Source organism: Salvia hispanica, chromosome 4, assembly GCF_029641045.1.
Source record: "Salvia hispanica isolate PSC_SH4W2 chromosome 4, Shi_PSC_v1, whole genome shotgun sequence".
NCBI lineage: Eukaryota > Viridiplantae > Streptophyta > Magnoliopsida > Lamiales > Lamiaceae > Salvia > Salvia hispanica.
This window is the reverse complement of record NC_142695.1, coordinates 59,058,382-59,081,813: the sequence shown is the minus strand read 5'-3', so window position 1 is coordinate 59,081,813 and position 23,432 is coordinate 59,058,382. Positions and strand designations below refer to the sequence as shown.

The 23,432-nt window shown below is 35.5% G+C and overlaps 1 protein-coding gene across 1 annotated transcript; it reads right to left on the bottom strand.

Moving 5' to 3' along the window:
- Nucleotides 1–4,862: 4,862 nt before the first annotated feature.
- Nucleotides 4,863–10,650, bottom strand: LOC125193562 (putative late blight resistance protein homolog R1A-10). The gene is made up of 3 exons (XM_048091385.2): nucleotides 10,180–10,650; nucleotides 5,212–7,440; nucleotides 4,863–5,130 (listed from the first exon to the last, which is right to left on the bottom strand). Exons 1-2 carry the CDS (start codon nucleotides 10,594–10,596, stop codon nucleotides 5,236–5,238), a joined length of 2,622 nt encoding a protein of 873 aa, XP_047947342.2. The 5' UTR covers nucleotides 10,597–10,650; the 3' UTR covers nucleotides 4,863–5,130; nucleotides 5,212–5,235.
- Nucleotides 10,651–23,432: the final 12,782 nt, after the last annotated feature.

Here is a 23,432-nt window from a genome sequence, read left to right as displayed (position 1 = left end):
CACTGTTATCCTCTCCTTCATCAAATTATGCACTGCCGTCGATCGTTGCTCCAGCCGGCGCCTCTCCCACTCCAGCGACCTTCACCGCGATTGTTGCCGTTGTCTGAACGTACAACCTGCCTTCGCTGCTGCTGCTTCTTGTGTGAACCGCCTCTGCCGTCGCTGTCTCGTTGTAATTCTCCGTCATCATAGCCGCTGTCCATCATGAGTCATCTCTCCCTCACCTTCCCCTCGCTCAACTTCACAGGAAAGAATCCTCGTTAAACGCTCTCTTCAAGCACTCTCTTCGCTGCCCCACCACCATCACAACCGTACATCACAGCCGCACTCTCTCTCTCTCTCTCTCTCTCTCTCTCTCTCTCTCTCTCTCTCTTTCTCTCTCTCTGAACCAATTCTATCGTCGTTGCCTGCAACCTCCAACTCGCGCCACCGTCGACCTTCCTCTCCCTCTCGACTCCCTCTCTCTCTTTCTCTAAATTTCTAACTCTCTGATTTTTTTTGGAATTGATTGTGAATATCGTGTGATTTAGAAGCGTGGAATCATGGGGGGAGATATATATGTAAAACTGATTTGATGGAATCATGGGGAGATTTGTAGATATCGATCGGATTTTGTGGAACTGATATTTTTGTGTTGGTTAATAAATTCTAACGGAATAAATAGGCTCCTCCAAAATTGGGCTTTAAGAAATAATAGAAATATATTTTGGACTCATAATAACTTGATTTCAAATTGGGCTAGGAAAGAATAATTGTTTGGCCTGAAAAGTAAAATCTTTCTCTCGATAAAAGGAGCAAAGGCGAAAAAAATTTCCTGGTGCGTAAACGACGTCCTTTCAAGAACAAACAAAAAGGTAGAAAAAGTCGGGGTGTTACAGAGTTGGTCGCCGACGACCCATCAGCTGTGTCACGCGATGGCACATTGTTCTTGGCAGCAGCGCATCCGGTTCCGCAGTTGCTGGAACTGCTTCGCAGTGAGACGGCATCATCCCCAGAAATGTGAGAGATCAGGGCGGCAATTGCAGATGGAACGGCCCCTCCACACTTGTCATTCATAGTTGGTTTAGTCTCTCACAACCACATAATATTTATGAGGGCTAGATCAGCAGCGCGAAAGCCAATAATGCAGGAATATCACTATTCTCCGGGACACCCGGGTTTTGATCGAACATTCAGGAGGATTGCAACAAGTTTTTATCAGAAAAATATGCGAAAGGAAGTCAAGCAGTTTGTCGAGTCTTTTGTCACTTGCCAGACGACTAAATACTCCACACAGAAGCCTATTGCAGCCTCTACCAGTTCCTTCGCATGTATGGGAAGAGGTTTCCATGGATTTCATCACCGGTCTCCCTCATTCTCGGACCTGTATGGTAGTGGTGGATAGGTTGTCGAAGTACGCCCATTTCGCTCCACTACCATCTTGGTTCGATGCGTTGAGGGTGGCGCACTTGTTCATTAATGTGGTTGTCCGCCATCATGGCTTTCCAAAGAAGCTAGTCTCAGATCGTGTCCCGGTATTCCTGAATAGAGTGTGGGAGGACATTCTGTTGAGTGGTACGAAATTGAATTTTTCCACAGCCTATCATCCGCAGTCGGACGGTCAGACAGAAGTGCAGAATAGAGGCATTGAACAGTACTTGCGAGCCTTTACGGCGGATCAACCATCAAAGTGGGCCAATTTCTTTCCGTAGGCGGAATTAGCTCTTAACTGTTTCTATGATGAAGATCTAAAGATATCTCCGTTCAAGGAGCTATATGGCCGCAAACCCCCATCGCTGATTTTTTCCCCGCCTTACGACACGACACCCCCCTGCAGCGGCCAACTTAATTCGTCAACGTGGTGAGTTGTTAGTGGAGTTGAGGCGAAATTTGAAGAGAGTGATACGCTCAGATTTTGCACGATTTTATGGCCATTATTTGGTTCGTTTTAATTGTCAAAGTTGCATTACATGTCCATCATTTATAGTTTATCCATTTTGGTATTTTGACGTGATTTGTGAGAAATGTGCAAAATAGAGCAGAAAAGGGAATAAAAAGGTGAATTTCCGGAAGCAGGAGCATAAGGACGCCCAGTGGGCCGCTGGAACAAGTGCAGCATTCGCTGCAAAGACTCCAGAAGGCTCTGACACTCTCCAACAGTCGCTACACCCTTGCCAGCGATTACTGGGAAAACGCAGCGCGCGACAGCTGTCTTCAAACTTAATTTTCCGGCGATTCTAATGTCCGATCAGGGATTTTTATACACCATTCTCTTCTTCTTGAAAATAGCTTCAAGTCGGTACCAAAATCACCTCAATCGGAGTTCTGTGGAGAGAGTTATGGTCATTCTATCAAAGTCGCGCAAAGCTTCCAACTGCAGTCTTGGCAGAAATTTAAAGAAGGAAAGAAGATATTACCTTGTGAAGCCAAATCTTTTCCTTCTACTATGGGGCACGAAAATTACATCTTTCCTAATGCTTGGAGGAAACTTATTACCAAATTTAAATCATTCTCAACTCTATATATACCCAATAACCTCATTCATAGAATTCACCCATCCATAGCCCCCAAAAGGGGAGCCTCCAAGGCTCCTCCCTCTCCACTCCTTAACCTAATTATTCCCTCTTTCTTGGAGATTGAAGCAAGGCAAGAGGAGCATGAAGACTTCAAGATTCATCCTTGGGTTTTGTTTATTTCATGTCTCATACTTTAATTATTGTTTTAGTTCATTTGTCTATGGATTGCTAAACAATAGAATTTTTAGGTTTGATAGTATTTGACTTTTATGTAGTTCTTTTTATGTTTAATGTTCAGAACTCGTTTCCACTTGATTTTTCTTGAACTTTTGTTCGACTAATTGGTCGTTACTTTGATTATTGTCAATCTTTGATCGGTGATAGCTTTGATTGGTTTATCTTATATGTTCATACAATATTGTTGAGTATTGATGCATGATAAAGAGAAATCGTGGTAAAACTTGAGTCGGATGAACGTAGAACTAATTAGAATAACTAAAGAGTTAGTGAAATCATTATCCTTGAAATTCCTCTATTTGTCTAACTTCATCTTCTTTGCATTTGTTGTTTTACATTATTTATTTTATACCCAAAACTCTTGTTTCTCTATATAATATTTGACGCTTAGTACATAATAGTCAGTTGTAATTATATTCCCCGTGTTCGATATCTCGATACTGACTTTTAGCTGTACCAGATCTACCCTGTATACTTGCAGGTATTTTTAGTGCTAATAAAAAGTGCATCAGAGAGCGCAACAGAGAATGCGCGAGAGTGCGAACAAACACCGGAGGCACGTGGAATTTAAGGTTGGTGATAAAGTGTTGTTGAAGTTGCAACCTTATAGCATTCTGTTGTGTGCCCTCTTTCCGCAAAATTGGCACGTCGTTTTTATGGTCCTTTTGAGATGATTGCACGAATCGGACCCGTGGCGTATAGGCTAAGACTCCCGGACGGCAGCAGAATCCATAATGTGTTCCATGTCAGCCTGTTACGTCGTTCATAGCTGGGGAGGATGAGGAGCCAGTAATTAGCTTTCCGGAGGAATTTTTGGGTGACCGACCGGCGGTGTACCCAGTGAGGGTCTTGCAGAGTCGCGTCCTGTGGCACGATGGTGAGGCAAAGGAGCATATGTTGGTTCGATGGTCGGACTGGTGAGACTCACCGACATGGGAGCCACTAGATATGATCCGACAACGGTATCCTAATGTACTCCTTGAGGACAAGGAGGTTGCTATCGGGGAGGGAGTTGATACGCCTCAATATCAAGAGGCTATGGCCACACACCAAGATGAAGCCCAAGGCGTGCTGCATATGGAAACGGAGGAAGCTGAAGAGCAGGTCGTGACAGAGACAGACGAGGCAGAGCTGGAGTAGGCTGCTCAAGCAACCGTGCAGACATCCATTGCGAAGTCAAAGCCGAAGAGGAACGCGCGCCAGCCGGATCGACTTGGCGACTACGTTCCAAAATAAGGAGAACAAGATATTTTGTTTTTGTTTTTATTATTTTTGATATTTATTTTTGGAATATTAGTATTTAAGTATTTTCTATTTCAGTATAGACCGAGCGTAATTATAAGCTCCGTTTCGGATTTTCTTTGTTGATTCTTTCCCAAGATGAATATGATTAGGTCGAATCAACCCTAGGGTCCTTAGATATATAAATAGGGCAATTGTCAAACATGAAAGCATTGAATAAGAATTGTAATATTTCTCCCTAATCTTGCACTCCAAGAAATCACAACTTAGACTAGCCGCTGCCCAACGGAGAAGCTCTCCGCGCGCAGCCGTTATCTACAAACCGCCGACCCTACACAGGGCGCCGGGAGTTACGTTTGGTCGCTGCGCTTCGCCACCGACCGCAGTTAAGGAGAATATCCATAATAGAGTAACTTCTGGCTAAACAAGTAACAGTACTCCCCCGTCCCACTTTAGGAGTCCCAATTAAGTTCGGCACGGGTATTAAGAAATATGAAGAAAAGTTGGTGAAAAAAGATAGTGGAAAAAGGTGAGTGGAATGTGGGGCCTATTACCAATTATGGAATATTACAATTGGGACTCCTAAAGTGGGACACCCAAAGGTAGTAAATCGGGACTCCTAAAGTGGGACGGAGGGAGTATTATTTTTACTATAGATTTTTGAAATAGTTTCATAATTAACATGATTATGTTGTGTAGTATAGATTTTTGAAATGATGAGCCCAAAATGCGTTTCGGCTGAAGAAACTATGTGAATCTCTAGATTCCGCTCCATTAAAAATATCCCCACACCCATTTTTCTTCTCATTAATTTCAATCTTAACGTCAAACTTGGCATGAAGATATGAACAATAATCTTGGAAAACAACAAAACGATGACAAGAGGGATTAAATCTAAGACAGCAATCTGTCTACAGAGTTCCAAATTAGATCTTCAATGTTCTAAATGTGATCAATGAACACAAACAAATTAAGATGGTAAACAAAGAAATGTGATCCAATTCAACACAACAATGAAATGTTTTCCAAGATCACATACAAGCCGAATCAAATGCGGCTTTTATTCAACACAAACCGAAGAAGGGAAATAATTCAACATAACAAATGAAGTGCAGCAGTTACTCCAGCCAGCCACATTGCAAATGTGAGACATGTGCTGCAAAAATCAAGTGACCATCAATTAAAATGAAATTACAAAAAAGATTATATTGGAGGAAGAATTAGAAATATAACTCACTTGGCAATGATAAACAAATCTTCATCATTCAGCAGGAGGAGGAAAGATGGAGAGCTTGAATCCAGAGCCTTCACCATATATCTTTTTCTTTTCATCAGCAATTTTCTTGGCAGCGCCAACTGCAACTGGGCAAGTAACCAACTCCAACATCTTGAATCTCTGTATTTTAGCCAGATGAATTGGAATTTGGCGAAGATCGTCACAATCCTTGAGCACAAGGCTTCTAAGCTTGGGGTAGTGATGGGATTCGGCCTCCCAGAAAGCTAAATCTGTCCCTTCAATGTGCAATAATTGAAGAGATTGAAAATTTTCAACTCCACCTGATGTCCAGCTGTTTCCGATGAATGCACGATTTTTCAACTTGAGGACCACGAGCTTCTTAAGTGATCCAAGAATAGAGATTTCTTCCCATTTGAGGAAAGTCGAGCACAGTGTGAGGCTCGTAAGTCCAGATGGGAATCGATCACTTCTTGGTAGGCAATTAAGTAGGCCCGTTGCTTGTGAATCATCGTTTACCAGTTTCAACTTTCCAAGATGTTTTATGTTCCTCAAACCATCAAAAGATCCCTCTTCGCCAAAAAGCAAGGCTAGTTTCCCACGGATGCCCAATATCTTCAGATTGGGAGCACTCTTATGAAGTCCCTTGCAACTTTCCACTGAGATCAAGCCGAGTGTTTGAAGCTCATTTGCACAATCGGTGGACTTGGGTTGGGTAAAGGTAGCAGAGGCATTCGTCTTGAAAAGCCTCAACTGATTCATATTCCATATGTTGGCTTTAACTTTAAGGGTACGAGATGTGGTGTTGATGATAAGAGTTTGTATGTTGCACATCTTGTCGAAATATGAAGGAAGCATGTCAAGCGTGATGGACAATGCAATGTACCTCATATGGATCAAATTGTAGAGCTCAGAATAAAATTCATTGAATTTTAAGGGCTGAACATCAAAAACTCTGAGGAACTTGAAGGCTTTAATGATCTTTGTGCTGTTCTGCGCAGACAGCGTGTAGGGCTTTTTGGAAAAACAAACAAATGAACGGGCCCGAGGAGCGGAAGGTTTCAGTGAGATATAGAGCTCGCAATCTGAATGAATAGAAATACGGCGGCACAATTCAGTGATTGGAGGCACACATTGCCCTTGTTGGTTGAGCTTGATCTCTTGGAGAAAATCTTCATTGCTGGCTTCAACGCGGCAGAATTCAAGCAATGTATCATGAATCTGGCATGTTTTAACACTATCATCAGCTCTAAACTTGAGAGCTTTGACTAAGTTTCTACTAATAAGATTCTTGAGATAATCCTGTCCAACCTCCTCCAATGAAATATGTGCAACCTTCTGTTGGATGAATCCTTCTGCAATCCACATGCGGATCAATTTCGATGCTGAAATCTCGTAGTCTTCTGGGAATAACCCCAGATAAAGAAAGCAAGGTCGCAAGTGGTCAGGAAGATTCACATAACTCAAAGATATGAATTTTTTCATCCGTGCTTCGGGTTCTTCAGTGATATAGGAGGTCACATTTTCGGACACTTTAAGCCACTTCTCTTTTCTTATATCCACATCCGAGTCTGCTGGCTCGTAAAGGATGCCTCCTATGACTACTATCGCAAGTGGCAATCCATCGCAATCTTCTGCAATTTTTTTCCCCACTTCTTCCAATTCGGGAGGGCAATTGAGCGTCTGGAGCGCCTCCCACCGGAACAGCTCCCAGCTTTCATACTTAGTAAATTTTCGCAACGCCACAAAAGGTCTTGGCTTACTAGCAGCCTCTCCCACGTTCTCATGGCGACTGGTGATCAATACTTTACTTCTTCTTTCCTCCAACGGAAGAGCCTTTTTAAGTTTGTCCCAATCACCTTTCGTCCACACATCGTCCATCACTATTAGGGAGCTGCCTCTCCGGAGATAATCAGCAACGATATCAGCTAACTCATCGGGATGTCTGTTGCGTAGCGTGTCATCTACTGGGATATAATTTTCGAGGATGCGTAGAAAGATGTCTCTCTCTGTGAATTGTTGTGAAACAGAAAGCCATATGCGGGTGGGGAACCGTAGTACGATTGTAGGATCACTAAAAACCTTCCATGCCAACGTCGTCTTGCCCAGTCCAAACATACCCGTCAGAGAAATGACATCAAATTCGTCAGTTTCTTCAGTTAGACGTCGTATGAGGCTTTCTGTCACGTCTGCAAATCCCACCACTTTACCGTCCTTCCTTGGTGGTCGAGTCTGTTTGGAAAGTTTAACGAGTTCAACCAGATGTAGGAAGAAATAGAAAGAATTAATGCTTTCTAAAATGGATCCTACTCGTAGTATCAATTTTTATGGAAAAAAATATTCAAATAATTATGCCACTCGGTCCCTTAAAATTAGCTAAATCGGAACCCTCCACCAACCATCTTGGTGAACAACGAGATAAATTTGACAGAAGAAGAAGAAGAAATTACATAGAATGTGAAGATGAGGAAAAGGAAGAAGAGTTAAGAAGAAATGGAAGAGGGAGAAGAAGATGAGGAAAAATAAGAAGAAAGAAGAAGATGATGAATAAAGGGAGGAATAATTTAAGTAGGAAAAAAGAAGGAAGAGGAAAAAGATTAAGAAGATGAAACAAGGGAAGTAGAAGGAGAAGGAAGTTGAAGAAGAATAAAAAGTGAGGAAGAAGAAGAAAGAGGAAGAGGTAAAGGGAGAATAATTTAAGTAGGAAAAAAGAAGGAAGAGGAAAAAGATTAAGAAGATGAAACAAGGGAAGCAGAAGGAGAAGGGCGTTGAAGAAGAATAAAAAGTGAGGAGGAAGAAGAAAGAGGAAGAGGAAGAGGAAAAAGATTAAGAAGATGAAAGAAGGGAAGTAGGGTGGAAGAAGATGAAAGTAGAAGAAGAAAGAGGAAGATGATAACGACTAAGAAGATGAAAAAAGGGAAGTAGGGTGGAAGAAGAAGAAGATGATAAAGATTAAGAAGATGAAAGAAGGAAAGATGGGAAGAAGAAGAGTTGGAGGAGGAGGTCATGTTTGGTAGGATTGATAACTCAAATTTTTGTTTATAAAATCTATCCCTAGATTAGTTATCCCTATGAATTTGTAATATTCCTTATGTCCCAAACAAAATATATTATGTGGACGTTTCAAATTTTCATGCAAAAATGTTAAAGAATAAGAGATGGACATAAATAAATGACTAAAGTGTTGTCAGTGGAGAATGAATTTATCTCATGAGCGAGGAAAAGACTTGCTAATCATGAAAAAATAGACTAATTTAGCGGGACAAACCAAAATAGAGAAAAAAAGGATATTTTGTGGTAAAAACATATAGATATTTATAGAATAATATTTAGATAGATAAAATATAAAAGAAATTAGTAGAGATTTCTATAACACCCTATATTATATACTCCTTCTATCCCATAAAAATGTACTATCATTTACTAATATATTTTTAATGCATAATTGGTAAAGCAAGAGAGAACGGAAAAAAGTACTCCTTCCGTCCCACCCAAGGTGTCCACATTTCCTTTTTAGTTTGTCTCACTTAAGATGCCTACGATCTATATTTAGAAATGAATTCCTCTCTACTCATTAAAATATTCAAATACCTTTCTATCTTTACTTATTCCATCTAACAACTCTTCTATAAATGATAGGAGGGAGTTGTTGAAATAGGATAATAGATACTAGGGGTCCATAAATGATAATGTAAAGGGGAATAAAAGGATTCTATAAATAAATATAGACCATTTCTATAGAACGGACGAAAAATAAAAGACTAAAGTCCAATTTTGGTCTCTTACGTGCCCTAAAATTCTTTTTGGTCACATACATTAAGTTTGTGACTTTTTGGTCCCTAACATATTGTTTTTATACATTTTAGTCCAAAAAAAGGTCACAAACTTAATGTATGGGACCCAAAAAGAATTTTATTGAAAATGTACAAGACCAAAATTGGACTTTAGTCCTAAATTTAAGTTATTAAATTGATCAAACATTTTGACAAATAATTTTAACAGAAATTAATTGTTTTGGACCAAAACAATATGTTAGAGACCAAAAGGTCACAAACTTAATGTATAGGACCAAAGAGAATTTTAGAGCAAATGTAAGAAATCAAAATTGGACTTTAGTAAAAATAAAATTCAGCTTAGTTCTATAGTTAGAGATAGTTAGAGAGAGTTCATGGGTACCTAGTGTAGGGTAAAAGTGAACCCGAAATTTATATCAAAACTAAACTCAAACGTGCTCTATTAGATGAACATATAGATGGTGTAGATCCAAGTTATTCCGTGTTCATTTTATATATGCGAATACGGTATTGAAAGGTAAACTAGTCTGACTAGCAATTGTGTGAAATACAAATATATTTTTTGAAAATGTACATATTTTTAGGCATTATATTAGTGCACTTAAGTCTACATTGACCTAATGTATCATACTAATGCAATGAAGAGTCTTATATTGTACTATGTCGTTATAAATATATACAAATACTCCCTCTGTCTCAGTTTAAGAGTCATATTTTATCATTTTCGTTCGTCCCAATTTAAGAGTCTCATTTAGAATTTACCATTTATGGACATAAAATTTAACCTCATTGTTGATGAAATTTACACTCAAATGTGATTACTTTTATAAAAATAAAACAAAACTAAATCTTAAACATATAAAAAGACAAAAGGGTCCCACTCTCCACTACCCCACTTCAATTATTACATACTTCAACAACTACTATCTCACTTCAATTATTACACACTCCAACAACTTCTTAAAATCCGCGCCCTAACTAAATTGCACTCCTAAACTGGGACGGAGGGAGTAACAGTTTTTTTCATCAAAAAATGTGCCATTGAGATTTTGTTATAATCCTCGTAAAATTTCTTTTAATAATTTGATATGCAGTTTATCTCCACAATTTAGACAAAATAGATCCTACATTAAATTCAATTTAGAGTATATATTCAAATGTGAAAAGAGAAGGTAACCTCAGGTGGTTTATCATCCTCGTCTTTCTCGACGGTGGGGAGGTTGATTTCTTTCCTCAACTGTTCGATCCGGCCGCTGATCGCCTCTACTTTCTTGCCAATGCTATGGAGACTGTTGGTGTTATTACCCAGGAACTTCGCCAGAAAATGATTCTTCCGCCCCGACTCTTTGGACCTTGAGATGTAAGCGTCAATGATATCTTCGACATCATAGACAGCACTGTAGATTTTCTTCCGCATCTCCTTTATTTGATCGCCTTCCCGCTTCTTCGCAGTGTCCTTGAGGAAGGCTTTGAACACGACGAGATGTTCCCTCAACTTCTCGATGTTGATTTCTGTGTTGTTGATTAGATTGATGTGGTACACCGCTTGCTCCTTGAGGTTGTTGAGCAGGAATTCTATTGCTGCGTCCGCCATCTCTCTCACTCTCTCTCTCTGTTTTTTTTTTTTTTTTAAAATCTCACTCTATTTTTCTCTTGATATCCTTATAGAGATGGTTTATTGGGAATGCTCTTCCCTCCTATATATAAGTTCATGTTACTGTGGTTAGTTAATTTGGGTAAAAAAATAAAACTCCCTCTGTTCTTTACTGATGGAAAATTGGTTGAGAGAGAGAAAAAAAATGCAGAGTTATTATTAATAGAAAATGAGCTAATACAGAAATATAGTTTTGATCCGTCGCTAACTAATTAGCAGTTCAAAATTAAGACTAATTCTTAGCTACTTCCTCCGTCCAATTCCGGAGTGGATCTTCTAATCCATTTTTCCTACTTCATTCCTAATCCACACTCACAACTCACTTATATGTATAAGATTATTTTATTAAGTTGTGAGAGGTGTATTAGGAATGGTGTAGGAAAATGGATTAGGAGATCCGCTCAGGTCCAATTCTAGATAACCACCTTTCCTTTTTTGTTTGTCCCAACCACTTTGCAATTTTGGAAATAACCCCCTCTCTCATCTCCCCTCATTAATAAATTCAACTACCTTTTTCATCTCTACTTTATTCAACCTAACTACACTTTCTAAAATCTCGTGCCATTCAAAAATGTGGTCATCTTGAATGGGACAAAGGAAGAGATCTAACGGTTCAAATAATAACAAGTGAATTATATTTTAAATTTAAATAATTAATAAATAAATTTAAAGGATATTAATGTCAGGTCTCTCTCATCAAAATCATCTCAAAACTTTAAATTTACGTAACTCTCTCGATTCAAATTATTTTTTCACAAATAATATACTCCTTCTGTCCCGGATAATTTGTCCCAGTTTTCCATTTCAGTCCGTCCCACATAATTTGTCCCACTTCACTTTTACCATTTTTTTTAGTGGACCTCATATTCCACTAATTCATTCTTACTCACATTTTATTATAAAACTAATATATAAAGGTAGGACCTACATTCCACTAACTTTTTCTACCCACTTTTGCATTACAATTCTTAAAACCCGTGCATGTTCAAAGTGACCCGAATTATCCGGGACGGAGGGAGTATCAAATTATAATTTTATAAGAATTTCAACAAGATCTCAATTGCATATGTTCCGACGATGTTCGGATGATAAAATTTGATGATTTATATTTCAATTTTCGTGCATGTTGATAAGCAAATTTTTATCAATAAATGCAAAAAAAAAAAAAAAAAAAAAACCTCAATATAGTGTATGTAAAATATGTGTTGATATTTTTGTGTACTTGTCTTGAAATCCTCATGTCATATTGTTGATATTCTACATACACTATGTTGATATAAAAAACTTATAAAAATTATCATATGATATCATAATAGCGATATTACCCTTTTATTGATATTTTGTCTACTATTTATTGAAATTTGTGAACTTGTTATTCACTCATTTCAAATTTAAAAGTTATAAATTTAGTCTTAATTTTGGATTATAATGTTATAAGCATTAAGAGGACCCAAAATGCTATAAAAATAAATGTGACTATTTTTTATGGACAATTAATTTTTTTTTTTTTAAAAGACTATATTCTGAACGGGAGGATTATAATTTTTAACATTAGATACAAGGACTTTCGGTTTCTCCATCTTTTTATTAGCCTTCGCTGATATCGTATATTCGTATAAGAACATTACCCTTAGCTCGACGTTCTTTATGATGCTTTGAGGGAAAATAGTTAGGTGTGGCAAAACATGTCATTCAATTGTGGATGAAGGAGTGGTATAAACCAGAAGGCCATCGGATTAAAGCTTATACATCAAACAAATTTTCAATTCTTCATTACTGCTTTTCCATTTTAGTATGTCTACATCCTTCGTCTGGTTTATATTGTCACATATTGAATATATCCAACTCAAATTATAAAAAATTTAAACAAAAAGTGAGTTGAAAAAAATAACAGAATGTGTATCTATAACAAAATGTGAGTGAAATGATTTAATAAAGTACGCAGTCAATTAGTAAAAGTAGTAAAATTAAGTGTAACAAATATCGGACGGAAGAAAAAAAAAGTAGACTGGTGAGAAGTAATCACAAAAAAAAGAGTAATTTTCACATGAAAATGGCTAAAATATTCCTAAAATTTTAAAAATTTATTGGGGCCCATGGACTTCCATGGACTCTACTCATATTCAAAAGTCAATTTATTTCATTCTTGAAATGAAATATGAATTTTCGAATAAAGATAGAATGAGTTTATCAAAATTTTTTGCATTTAGTTACTTCTACATTTTTGGAAAACAACAAGACATGAATTAATTTTTAATTTGTAGATATGAATATACAGTTATAAAACTCTTGATCGCATGATTAATTCGGACTACTAAATTTTTAGTCACAAGGATTCCGAGATTAATTAGTTTACAGATTTAATACTCATCTGCAAGTGTCTGAATACATGTTTAGATACACAAACCTTAATTAATTAGTACCTACCACAATTAAATCCAATTTGGTAAATTATATGCTCAACTAATTTATACAAAGCATCTTAATTAGCATCATAGCATGTGATACGAAGCACATGGTCGGTCACCTATGGTTACATAATTGTAATAAGCATATGCAAATAAAATCAAATAAATTGTGTGTAATAGTGGGGAAGGTAGTTAGATATGAAAGCGCAAAGTCATATGATCCTTATCCATTTCACTCAAAGTTCAACTCCTACATAATTTAAATGAATATAATCCGTGAGCATCATTATTACTTTGTCGATGTTACCATTATTTTATTTTTCATTTTACTATATATTTAATATGATTTTAATACGTTAACAACCTTTATTAGCTTCACCAATTTATAAGTTACTACATAAATAGGCAAAACTCGATTTATCAATTTTACATATAACTTCCAAAATGGATACTAACAAATTCAGTTTTGATTTTAGTTTTATATTATTTGTGAAGTTAGTGATGTCAATAATAATTTTAAAATGATATAATTAAATCAAATTGATAATACAAAAACTTTAAATATAACGTCGATTAAACAAGAACAGCGCTTAACGTAACATTTGTCCCATATTACAAAGGAAATTATATTTGAATTAGCCCGTAAACTTGAAAACATCTTGGATATTTTGTTGGATTCTGTATAGTGAGAGGCCAGCTAATCCCATAAAATAAATCATTATCAATCTATAGATATACCATATTCAACTGCAAATGGTTAAATGTTAGCTTAGTATTGAATATGAATGCGTGAAAGTCAGATGATTAATATATCGAATTATAACTCACACTTATTGAGGAGGAAATGTTTTAAAAACTGAAGTGCGTTTCATCGAAATAAGTTTAAATTAATTTGACTTCAGAAGGGTAGTCTTTCTTTACTCATTTTTATGATTTGTGAGCTGTGATCCTAATTTACATATTCCCAGTTGGATTTGTTCTCATATTCCCAGTTTACAAGTAACAACTTGTCATATAAATTACTATCATTATATATTGACTTTGATCTAGCTAGGAACTAGTAGTAAATAAGAAATGGAAAATTAGTTACTAACATAATAAATAATATCACCTTCATCCACGAAAATTAGTTATGGTACTAAATGAAACAGGTTCTATTGCAAATTTGTTATACTAAGAGAGATATATAAAAAGAAAGATGATTTATGAGAAAAGATGGTTTATAAGTTGTAAGTAGAAAATGAGTCTCAACTCTCACCTTATCATGGATAAAAACTTACTGACTTGTCACAATATAGTAATTTTCAGTATTTTTCATTTGAAACTTAATTGTAATATACGACTTGCCACAAATTAGTCTACAGATATACCATATACTGCCGGTTCATGGACCGTGGGCAGATCTAGGTGTGACAGAGATCTTAAATTACGGCCGACAATTTGACTTTCGATTACATATTGTGCAATCGAAATTAGTAAAATGATTAAGTACAACGGATTAATTTACAACAATAATAGCAGCTGCCTGCATTGGTCAGAAACCATCTAATTAATTTTATTCTATTTTATCGTAATTAATTATGCAACTTGTTGATTTGTGTGACTGCATCCACTTGCTTACTTTCACGTGGCTTATATTATTATACGTGTATAACCCAGCTAAACTACTTATCATATTTTAGTATTCCATTTAATTAATTTCTATTCAATTTGAGTCTAGGAATTTGTTGTTCAGAATTACTTCCAACTCTTAATCGACACCGGCAAAGATAAGAAGATATAAGAACAAAAAAAAGGTACTCTGTTCTTTTCTTTAAATCACATTTTGACTAACTCGATTGTACTGGTATCATGTGGTAGTCATTTTAAATTATGGCCAATAATTTGACTTTTGATTAAATGTTGACGTTGCATCTAAACAAAGGATTAATCTGTAATAATAATAATAATAATAATAATAATAATAATAATAATAATAATAATAATAATAATAATAATAATAATAATAATAATAATAATAATAATAATAATAATAATAATAATAATAATAATAATAATAATAATAATAATAATAATAATAATAATAATAATAATAATAATAATAATAATAATAATAATAATAATAATAATAATAATAATAATAATAATAATAATAATAATAATAATAACAACTATTATTATTATTGTAGGATCAAATTAGTCTAGGTTCACTAATTACCGAGACCTCTTTGTTCTTGTACAAGAGAGCTCAGCCAAACTCTCACCCACGCGGCTGATTTACACAAGTAATACAATTAGGATTACAAGAATCTAGTTCTAACTATTACTAGGTCTTGAAGCTGTCAACCCAACTTCAATTGTACTCAATTGCACCTGCACACTCAAGAAACAGGTTAGTAACACTAAAAGAGATCCTCTCGGATCCAAGCACCAGTACTAAACTAAACCACAGAGAGTAAGAACAAGAGATCAAAGAAAACTTGGCTCAGAACCCGCCACGAACAAACACTGATCTATTCTTCCAGAACTAGATCCAAGGGAGCACCAATGGATTGGATAGAGTTAACCCTCAGACCACCAATACCTCCACCGCGAAAGCCCTTCTCACCAGATCAAGTTTCACCGAACAACACTCTACACTCAGCCTTCAAGATCTCCCAAACCCTAAAACCTCTCCAGAACTAAGCAATCGAAGAGATTGCTCCACACCAGCACTCACACTTGATCTTGTTGGGGTTTGTATACTAAAAGATGCTTCGAGCGTACATGCCTTTGTACAGTCAGCTTGTGCATGTATACGAGAAACGCCACGTCCACTTGTTTACCTAATTATGAGAATAAATAATATAATATAATGGTTTATAATTGAAATATGATAAACAAGTCTAAGGCTTTTTACTAAGAAGGTCAAGTAGGGGACTTGGCCAGATCTAGTAAGAAGAAAAACGTATTCACAACCTAGATAGGCTTTGGCTACCTATCGGTACGGTTGCGGTGTTTGTGATAATTCTCTCTTACCTAAGAAGAGATTAGTAACACCGCTGTGGTAAAGCACTGAAAGGATCTAATCCGAAATGTATTCTTTATTGCTATCTACTGAAAGAATATATTTCAAGAAAGTTTAGTATTTTCTAGTCTATGATATTAATATCAATATTGTTTATTCAATCAAACGCCACTTTAACTTATCAATATGTGAGAGTTTGTACGTAACTCAAGTTCATGATATCTTGGGTGGTAGTAATTGAATAACATGAAGGTATTGGAATATTATTTCATAGAATTCGCGTGCCCAGTGTGGTATGATTAAATCCCTAAAAGGGTGATCCCCAATGAGGTGTTTGAAAGAGGAATTTATTATTCAGAAAACTGCGCAGTTGGAATTTATTCCACGAATAATAAATAAAGTTTCAAACTAGAAAAACTCTTTGGAGAATTAATTTAATTCTAGTCACATAGCAGACAAAAGAATTAAATTGACGGATCAAGATAATCTTAAACGCGGAAATATTATAAAATAAAATGGACCCAAGTTATTTGTAATTTGGTGATTTAAGTGGGAGTGCAATATTATTCTTTAGTGGAACAAAATAATATTCCATTGATAATATATTAAATCATGGGTCATTTGATTTAATTAGTAATTTATCTAATGGGTGAGCCCAACACTTAAATCATTCTATGGATCCCCTTACTAGCCCAATAAGGTCCACTATAAATAATGAATGAAAGGGAAACCCTAGCACACAATCCAAGACACACTAAACCCTAACCCTAGCCGCCAAAATCGGCGCCTCCTCTTCTCTCTCACTTGGTCTCGATTTTCATGCCTAGCACGTGAGAGAATTAGGGTTTTGATTATTGTTCTTGATCTATCCTAATTCATAGGATTAGATCTAGACAATTTCGTGTTTGTATTGGGTTTCCCTAGATCCGTTCAAAGTTATTTAATTGATTATCTAAGATCTGCCCACACGGATGGAGAATCAAGGACAAGGGAATAGTAATGAAGATTCGTGGTCGATAAACCAAGGATCTCCGGGTGGTGCAGCTAGCAACTTCGATCCTATCATGGATCAAGAAGAGGTAACAATCGTATCTACATCAAATTGCATGATTATGTGTTTATTTGATGTTATATCTATAGATCTATGTTTAATTGCATGAAATTGGAGTTGAATGCATAATCACCTAAATAGATCCGTCTAGGACCTGTTTGATTTCCGTGTCTTCCGCTGCGGTAGTCCCAACAATTGGTATCAGAGCCAATTTTTAGGCTCTGATTATGTATTTGATTAATTGAATTTTTCGAAAATTGTAGTGTAAAAACTTGGGATTTTCGAAAATAATGCAATATGTGTTGGATCTATGTTTTTCTTGATTTTCTTTTCGGATCTATGATATGATGTTCTAGATCGATGAAAGAATATTATGAATCTTGAATTTTATTCAAGTTTTTCACAAAAATATTCTAGATCTATGATGAACAACATTAGATCTATATGTTCTAAGTAACATATACTAGTTTATATGTTTGATGTTACATATATGTATGTGTTTAAGTGAATATATGCTTTTGAATCAAGAAATAAAGTGGTCCATGATTGAATACTTGGATCGATGAAAGAATATTATGAATCTCGAATTTTATTTGAGTTTTTTCACAAGAATATTCTAGATCTAAGCAAGTATTCATTGATCTATAGTTTTATGTGCTTAATATGCAAGAATGTTTTAAATTGCTAAATGCTAGATATTTAAATATGCATATGTGTTGAACATAAAAGATTGTTACAATTTAAGAAACGATTAATTAAGATTTAAGATCGCGGTCAAGCGAAGCGACCGCGATGAATCAAGTTAATTAATTGAAAACGAATAAATGAACACAAGGGTTTAAACCCTAGATGTGTTCTTGAACCGGGCTGCCTTCATCGGGGATCGTCGATCCAGATCTGATGAGAAAAGGCGGCGGCGGCTTCGGCTGGTCGGAGGTGCTGGGGACGTCGTTGTCTTCGGGCAACTGCGGGCAGTGGGCAGCGGCTGCACAGTCCAGTGACAGCAGCGACTCCGGGCAGCAGCAGCGGTGTCGTCATCTTCGGGCGGCGGCGGTCGGCGGCGGCAGTGGCGATCAGCTCCAGAAAAGGAAGCTGCGACGTCACCTTTCACCGGGCAGCAGCCGTAGTCTTCGGACAGCGGCAGCTTGCTTCCAGGCGGACTGCAGCGTCGCTACAGTCACACGAGCTCCGGCAGCAAGACAGGCAGCGGCTGGACAGTCGCGGGACAGCAGCTGCGTCGCCTTCGGGCGACAGCGGAGGAGTTGTCTTCGTCGGACAGTAGCTCCTTCTCCGGGCAGCATCGACACTGCAAAGGCGGCGGCGGTCAGAGGCAGCGCCGCTGCTGTGAGAGCAGCGGCGGCAGTCGCGAGAGGCGGCGGAGGTCGGGCGCGGCAGCAGCGGCTGCCGCGAGGCCCGTGGCGGCCTAAACCCTAATTAGGGTTTTGGGTTGCGTCGTTGCGTCGTCTCGTTTTTCGTTTTCGTGTTTTCGTTTCTTAAGGCACAAGTTATTTATAATTGTGGTTTAAAATCCTAAACCTAGAATAATTAAATATCTTGTGGTAATTAGAATGATTTTGTCATTAAATCAAGATTCTAATTTAAAAGAGAATATTTGCTTTCTTTAAAATATTGCCAATTGATTAATTAGGTCAAATAAATTGATTTAAATTGTTAATTAGTTGATTTTGATGGATTCTTTCCATCTAGATAATATCATGGTAATTAACATAAGGAAATTCAATATTTGATTGATCTAATTTTTGGCTTTTCCATAATCGGATGTAATTTTAAAGAATATTCTCTCTATATGCTTTCATGTTTTAATTTTAAGGTTTAATTGAAAATTGTCTATATTTTATTTGGTGTGTTATGGAATTATTTCCTAGATATATACCTAAGGAAAAGACATGAGCTTTTCAATTGTTTCAAACCTTGAAAATTTCGAAAATTACATGTATAATAATTGGATGGATTTTAATTGGAATCCTATTCCTAGTTTGAATTTTGTCTTTAATATGATGTAGGTGAATTTTATTTCATCTAGATAACATCGGTTTAATTAAAGAAGTGAAAAATTCATTTGGCATTAACATGCTACTAAAATCCTAAATTATTAAAGTGTTAAATGATTAATTGGATTTTAATTGGAATTCAATTCCTAGTTTAAATTTGAATTTTATCTTTAATTTTGATGAAGGTGAATTTGTTTCATCTAGATAACATCAAATGTGATTTAAAGGTATGAGAATTCATAGAGAATTAATTTTGCTATTAAAATCCTTAATTATTTTTTAAGTTGAATTTTGTCTTTAATTTTGATGAAGGTGAATTTTATTTCATCTAGATAACATCATTTTGAATTAAGGATGTAATAAGATTCTTTATGTCATGTGATTTTATGAAAGCTATGAGAAATTTAAGTTCTCAAATTTAATTGGTGTGTTTTAAACGGATTTAATCTTAATTGGATAAATGCGGATTTATATATCCAAGTGGGCATTTAAAATTAAGACTTAGCTAATCTTTTATGATATGCACCTAGACATTAATTTTAGGATAATGATGGATTAATAGTATTAAAAGGTAATTCTAATAATCAAGATACGTTATTTTAACTAATAATGTATGATTGTTTAAGATTGGACTTAATGTCTAGATAATCTTGTTTATGTGAAGATAGAATTTTAATTCTATCTATTTATTTAAGATGCTTAATTAAATGATCAAGTTTCGTCATTATGTTTATGTGAACCTTTTGTAAATGTATTTACATGTTTTATTGATGAATGATGGGTATTTAATTTGAGTTATGATTTTATTTGTTAAAATCTAGTTTAACTCATGCATCGCCTATGTACTTATTGCCTTGCATGCATAGCTAGTACATGTTTAATTATTCTTTGAATGTGGATATCTGCCTTATCTGCTTAAGTGATAATTAAACTATTAAAACCACCAACAAGAAAATATGAAGCGACAATTACAACACGTTTGTATATGGCCTCCATAAAATTGGTCTTAGTGCGAAGTAGTGACCGCCTGTCTTTACGGGAGGAACATTACCAGTTCGTAAGTTTGGACTTCTCTAGATAAAGGATTATTAAAATCGTAAAATTAGTTTTTCAGTAATATCGCGACTGGTCTTTACCGGAGCAATATTGCTGCGAAATTATAAGGATTGTATTTTAATAATTCTTAGAAGGAGCTATAGGAGGAGGTGCTTGTCCGGTTCGACCTTTCTTTAGAGGAGTTCACGCACAAGTAAAGAATCCTTAGTGCTTAATTTTATGGTTATATGCTTTAGCATTGTTAGTCAGCCATGCCATTCTTATGGTCTCTGGACTATCTGTCGACATTGTGGCCAGTAAAAATAATGAATTTCTTGCATGAATAAGACTCGGCTTCCTCATAGAAGAACGTTTGTGCTTGATTTTTGTGGATGTAAAATTGATGAATTGTTTTGTGGTTATTTGCAATTCCTTGAAATTTTACATGTTTATATTATTGGTATTTGTTCTCAGCTTGAACGAAAGATGATTGATACTTGGGATATTTATTATGCCATACTTAGTTCGAAGAAGCATGACTCTGAATTGTTTAAGGAATGGAAAAGTAAACTTGATGTTGATCGTTTGATCAATGACTTGAGGTTGATTCTCAGCAAGGATCGTCCGCCCACATACCATCTACAAGGAGAGGACAAGGAGTTTCGTGATCAGTGGCATACCGCGGAATGTCATCTCAAGGGCTTCGTTTTGGCCAGTGTTGGCAATGCCCTTGAGAGGTTTGACGAACCCAGTAGGCCTTTGGTCAACAAGCCCACGTGGTTTGAAGAAAAGTCCTCTAAGGTAAGAGCTGGTATCGCGATGAAGCATTTAAGGCATGATGTATTTGAAGAGGGCCAAGACGTGGGGGGTATATGCCCTAGTCATGCTTGGCTACTTCAATAAACTTCATTTGTCGGGGGGGAAAGTTGACCCAAAAACCCAACAGATAATGATCCTTGATGAGCTTCCAGATAGCTTTAATGAAGTTAGAAATGAAATTTTGTTTAGCGACAAAAGGCTTTCGTTTTTGGAGCTTTATAACAAGCTTGTGACCGCTCAAACAAAGATGAGAAAAAAGGGGTAGACTTTTGAGATGATCATGTTCAAGTCAGAAAAGTTTATTTTGCTTTTATATTTACATTGTTGAATTTTGAGGATTTTTTATATTGTTTGGTTTTGATATCATATGGATTATTGATATGGAATTTTATTCCTAGTTTATCAATTGTGTTTTTGGATTATCGGTGTCATTTTATAATGCTTGCATTATTAGATAAATGAAATTTTGATTATCCAATTATTTATGACATCAAATGTAACATGGTTAATATCAAAATGTTTACTTGTAATTAAAATTGTTGATTCAATTATTATGAAATTTTCTTCTAGAAATAATGATTATTAAGTTTCTTTAATCCTTAAGTCTTTTGAACCATTATTTTGTTGAAGAGTCAATAGAACATTAATGTTCGACATGGATTCAATACAAAATAAAATGATCTTATGATCGCGTTTGTTCAAATAAAGGTGTAAGAAAAATAATCACAATAATTGATTACAAGACAAGTAAATTAAATTCAACTAGAAACAAGATAAGTATTTATTATAAATACTAGAAATTCTTGTATAGTAAATATAGTGTGCACATTAAATTTGTTTTAATGTTCCAAGCCAAGAGTTAACTATTTAAATAGTTGATATTTTATTTATTTTGTTGTGAAAGTGATAATTAAAATAGTGGGAGCTTTTCTTAATGAATGATTAAATTCTAAGTGTTTAATAAGAGCTTCATAGCTTGTTTTATTAAACTAGGATGAATTTAACTCCAAGCACTATTTAAATTGTTTTAATAGCCTTAAAGAATATTGAGACTAGTATTTTTCTACTTTTAAATGTGGGAGCTAAATTTTGTCTCATAGAATATTCATAAATGGAATTAAGGTAATGTTTGATAGAGTTAAAGGGTTCACACCCTAGATTGAAAGAAGTGATGAGTTGCACACTTTCTAAGACTCTAATAACATTAAAAGATATTTCCAAGTTAGCTATTAAAAATTAGAATTACTTTTGGGTTTCCAAAGAAAGTATTTCTAAAGATCACAACAAATGGTTAAATAAATGAACTCTTGGAATTTATGACTATAAGACAAAGAATGCAATCATTCGGTTTTATTTTGTCATAAGGACTAATTTCCAATTAGTCATTGTGATGATGTAATTATGTTCATACATAAATTTACATCACAAGTTATATAGCAAGGATAATACCAAGTTAAATTGGGATTATATAATTAAAGTTTTTGGAATCATATTCAACATGATTAAAACTTTATATTTGCTATAAGTATTCTACTTTAATTAGTAGAAATTCAGAAGGATCAAAATAATGGATTTTGATAGAGGAATATGTATAAGTGCACTTGAGAAAGGCACATAAAATTATTCCACTGGATCAAATGGCCTAGAAATATTTTGATCAAATAATCGTGCTCCTTAGCAAGAATTAAGGTTATAAATTACAAGTATACTTTCGTTTTATGTACTCTAGAAAACTATGTTGGTAGATTCTTTTAAAAGAATTATAGTTTTGAGTACATAGTGGCCAAAGCCTGCTTTGAGTATAAGTGGGAGAAAATGTGTGTGAATGTGTAGCACAAGGCCAATAAAGCGGTTGGTATACTCGAAAGCATTCTTTGAGTATAAGTGGGAGATTGTTGGGGTTTGTATACTAAAAGATGCTTCGAGCTTACATGCCTTTGTACAGTCAGCTTGTGCATGTATACGAGAAATGCCACGTCCACTTGTTTACCTAATTATGAGAATAAATAATATAATATAATGGTTTATTATTGAAATATGATAAACAAGTCTAAGGCTTTTTACTAAGAAGGTCAAGTAGGGAAATTCGATGAATCTCCTCATGAGTTTTCCAGTAGGGGACTTGGCCAGATCTAGTAAGAAGAAAAACGTATTCACAACCTAGATAGGCTTTGGCTACCTATCGGTACGGTTGCGGTGTTTGTGATAATTCTCTCTTACCTAAGAAGAGATTAGTAACACCGGTGTGGTAAAACACTGAAAGGATTTAATCCGAAATGTATTCTTTATTGCTATCTACTGAAAGAATATATTTCAGAAAATTTTAGTATTTTCTAGTCTATGATATTAATATCAATATTGTTTATTCAATCAAACGCCACTTTGACTTATCAATATGTGAGAGTTTGTACGTAACTCAAGTTCATGATATCTTGGGTGGTAGT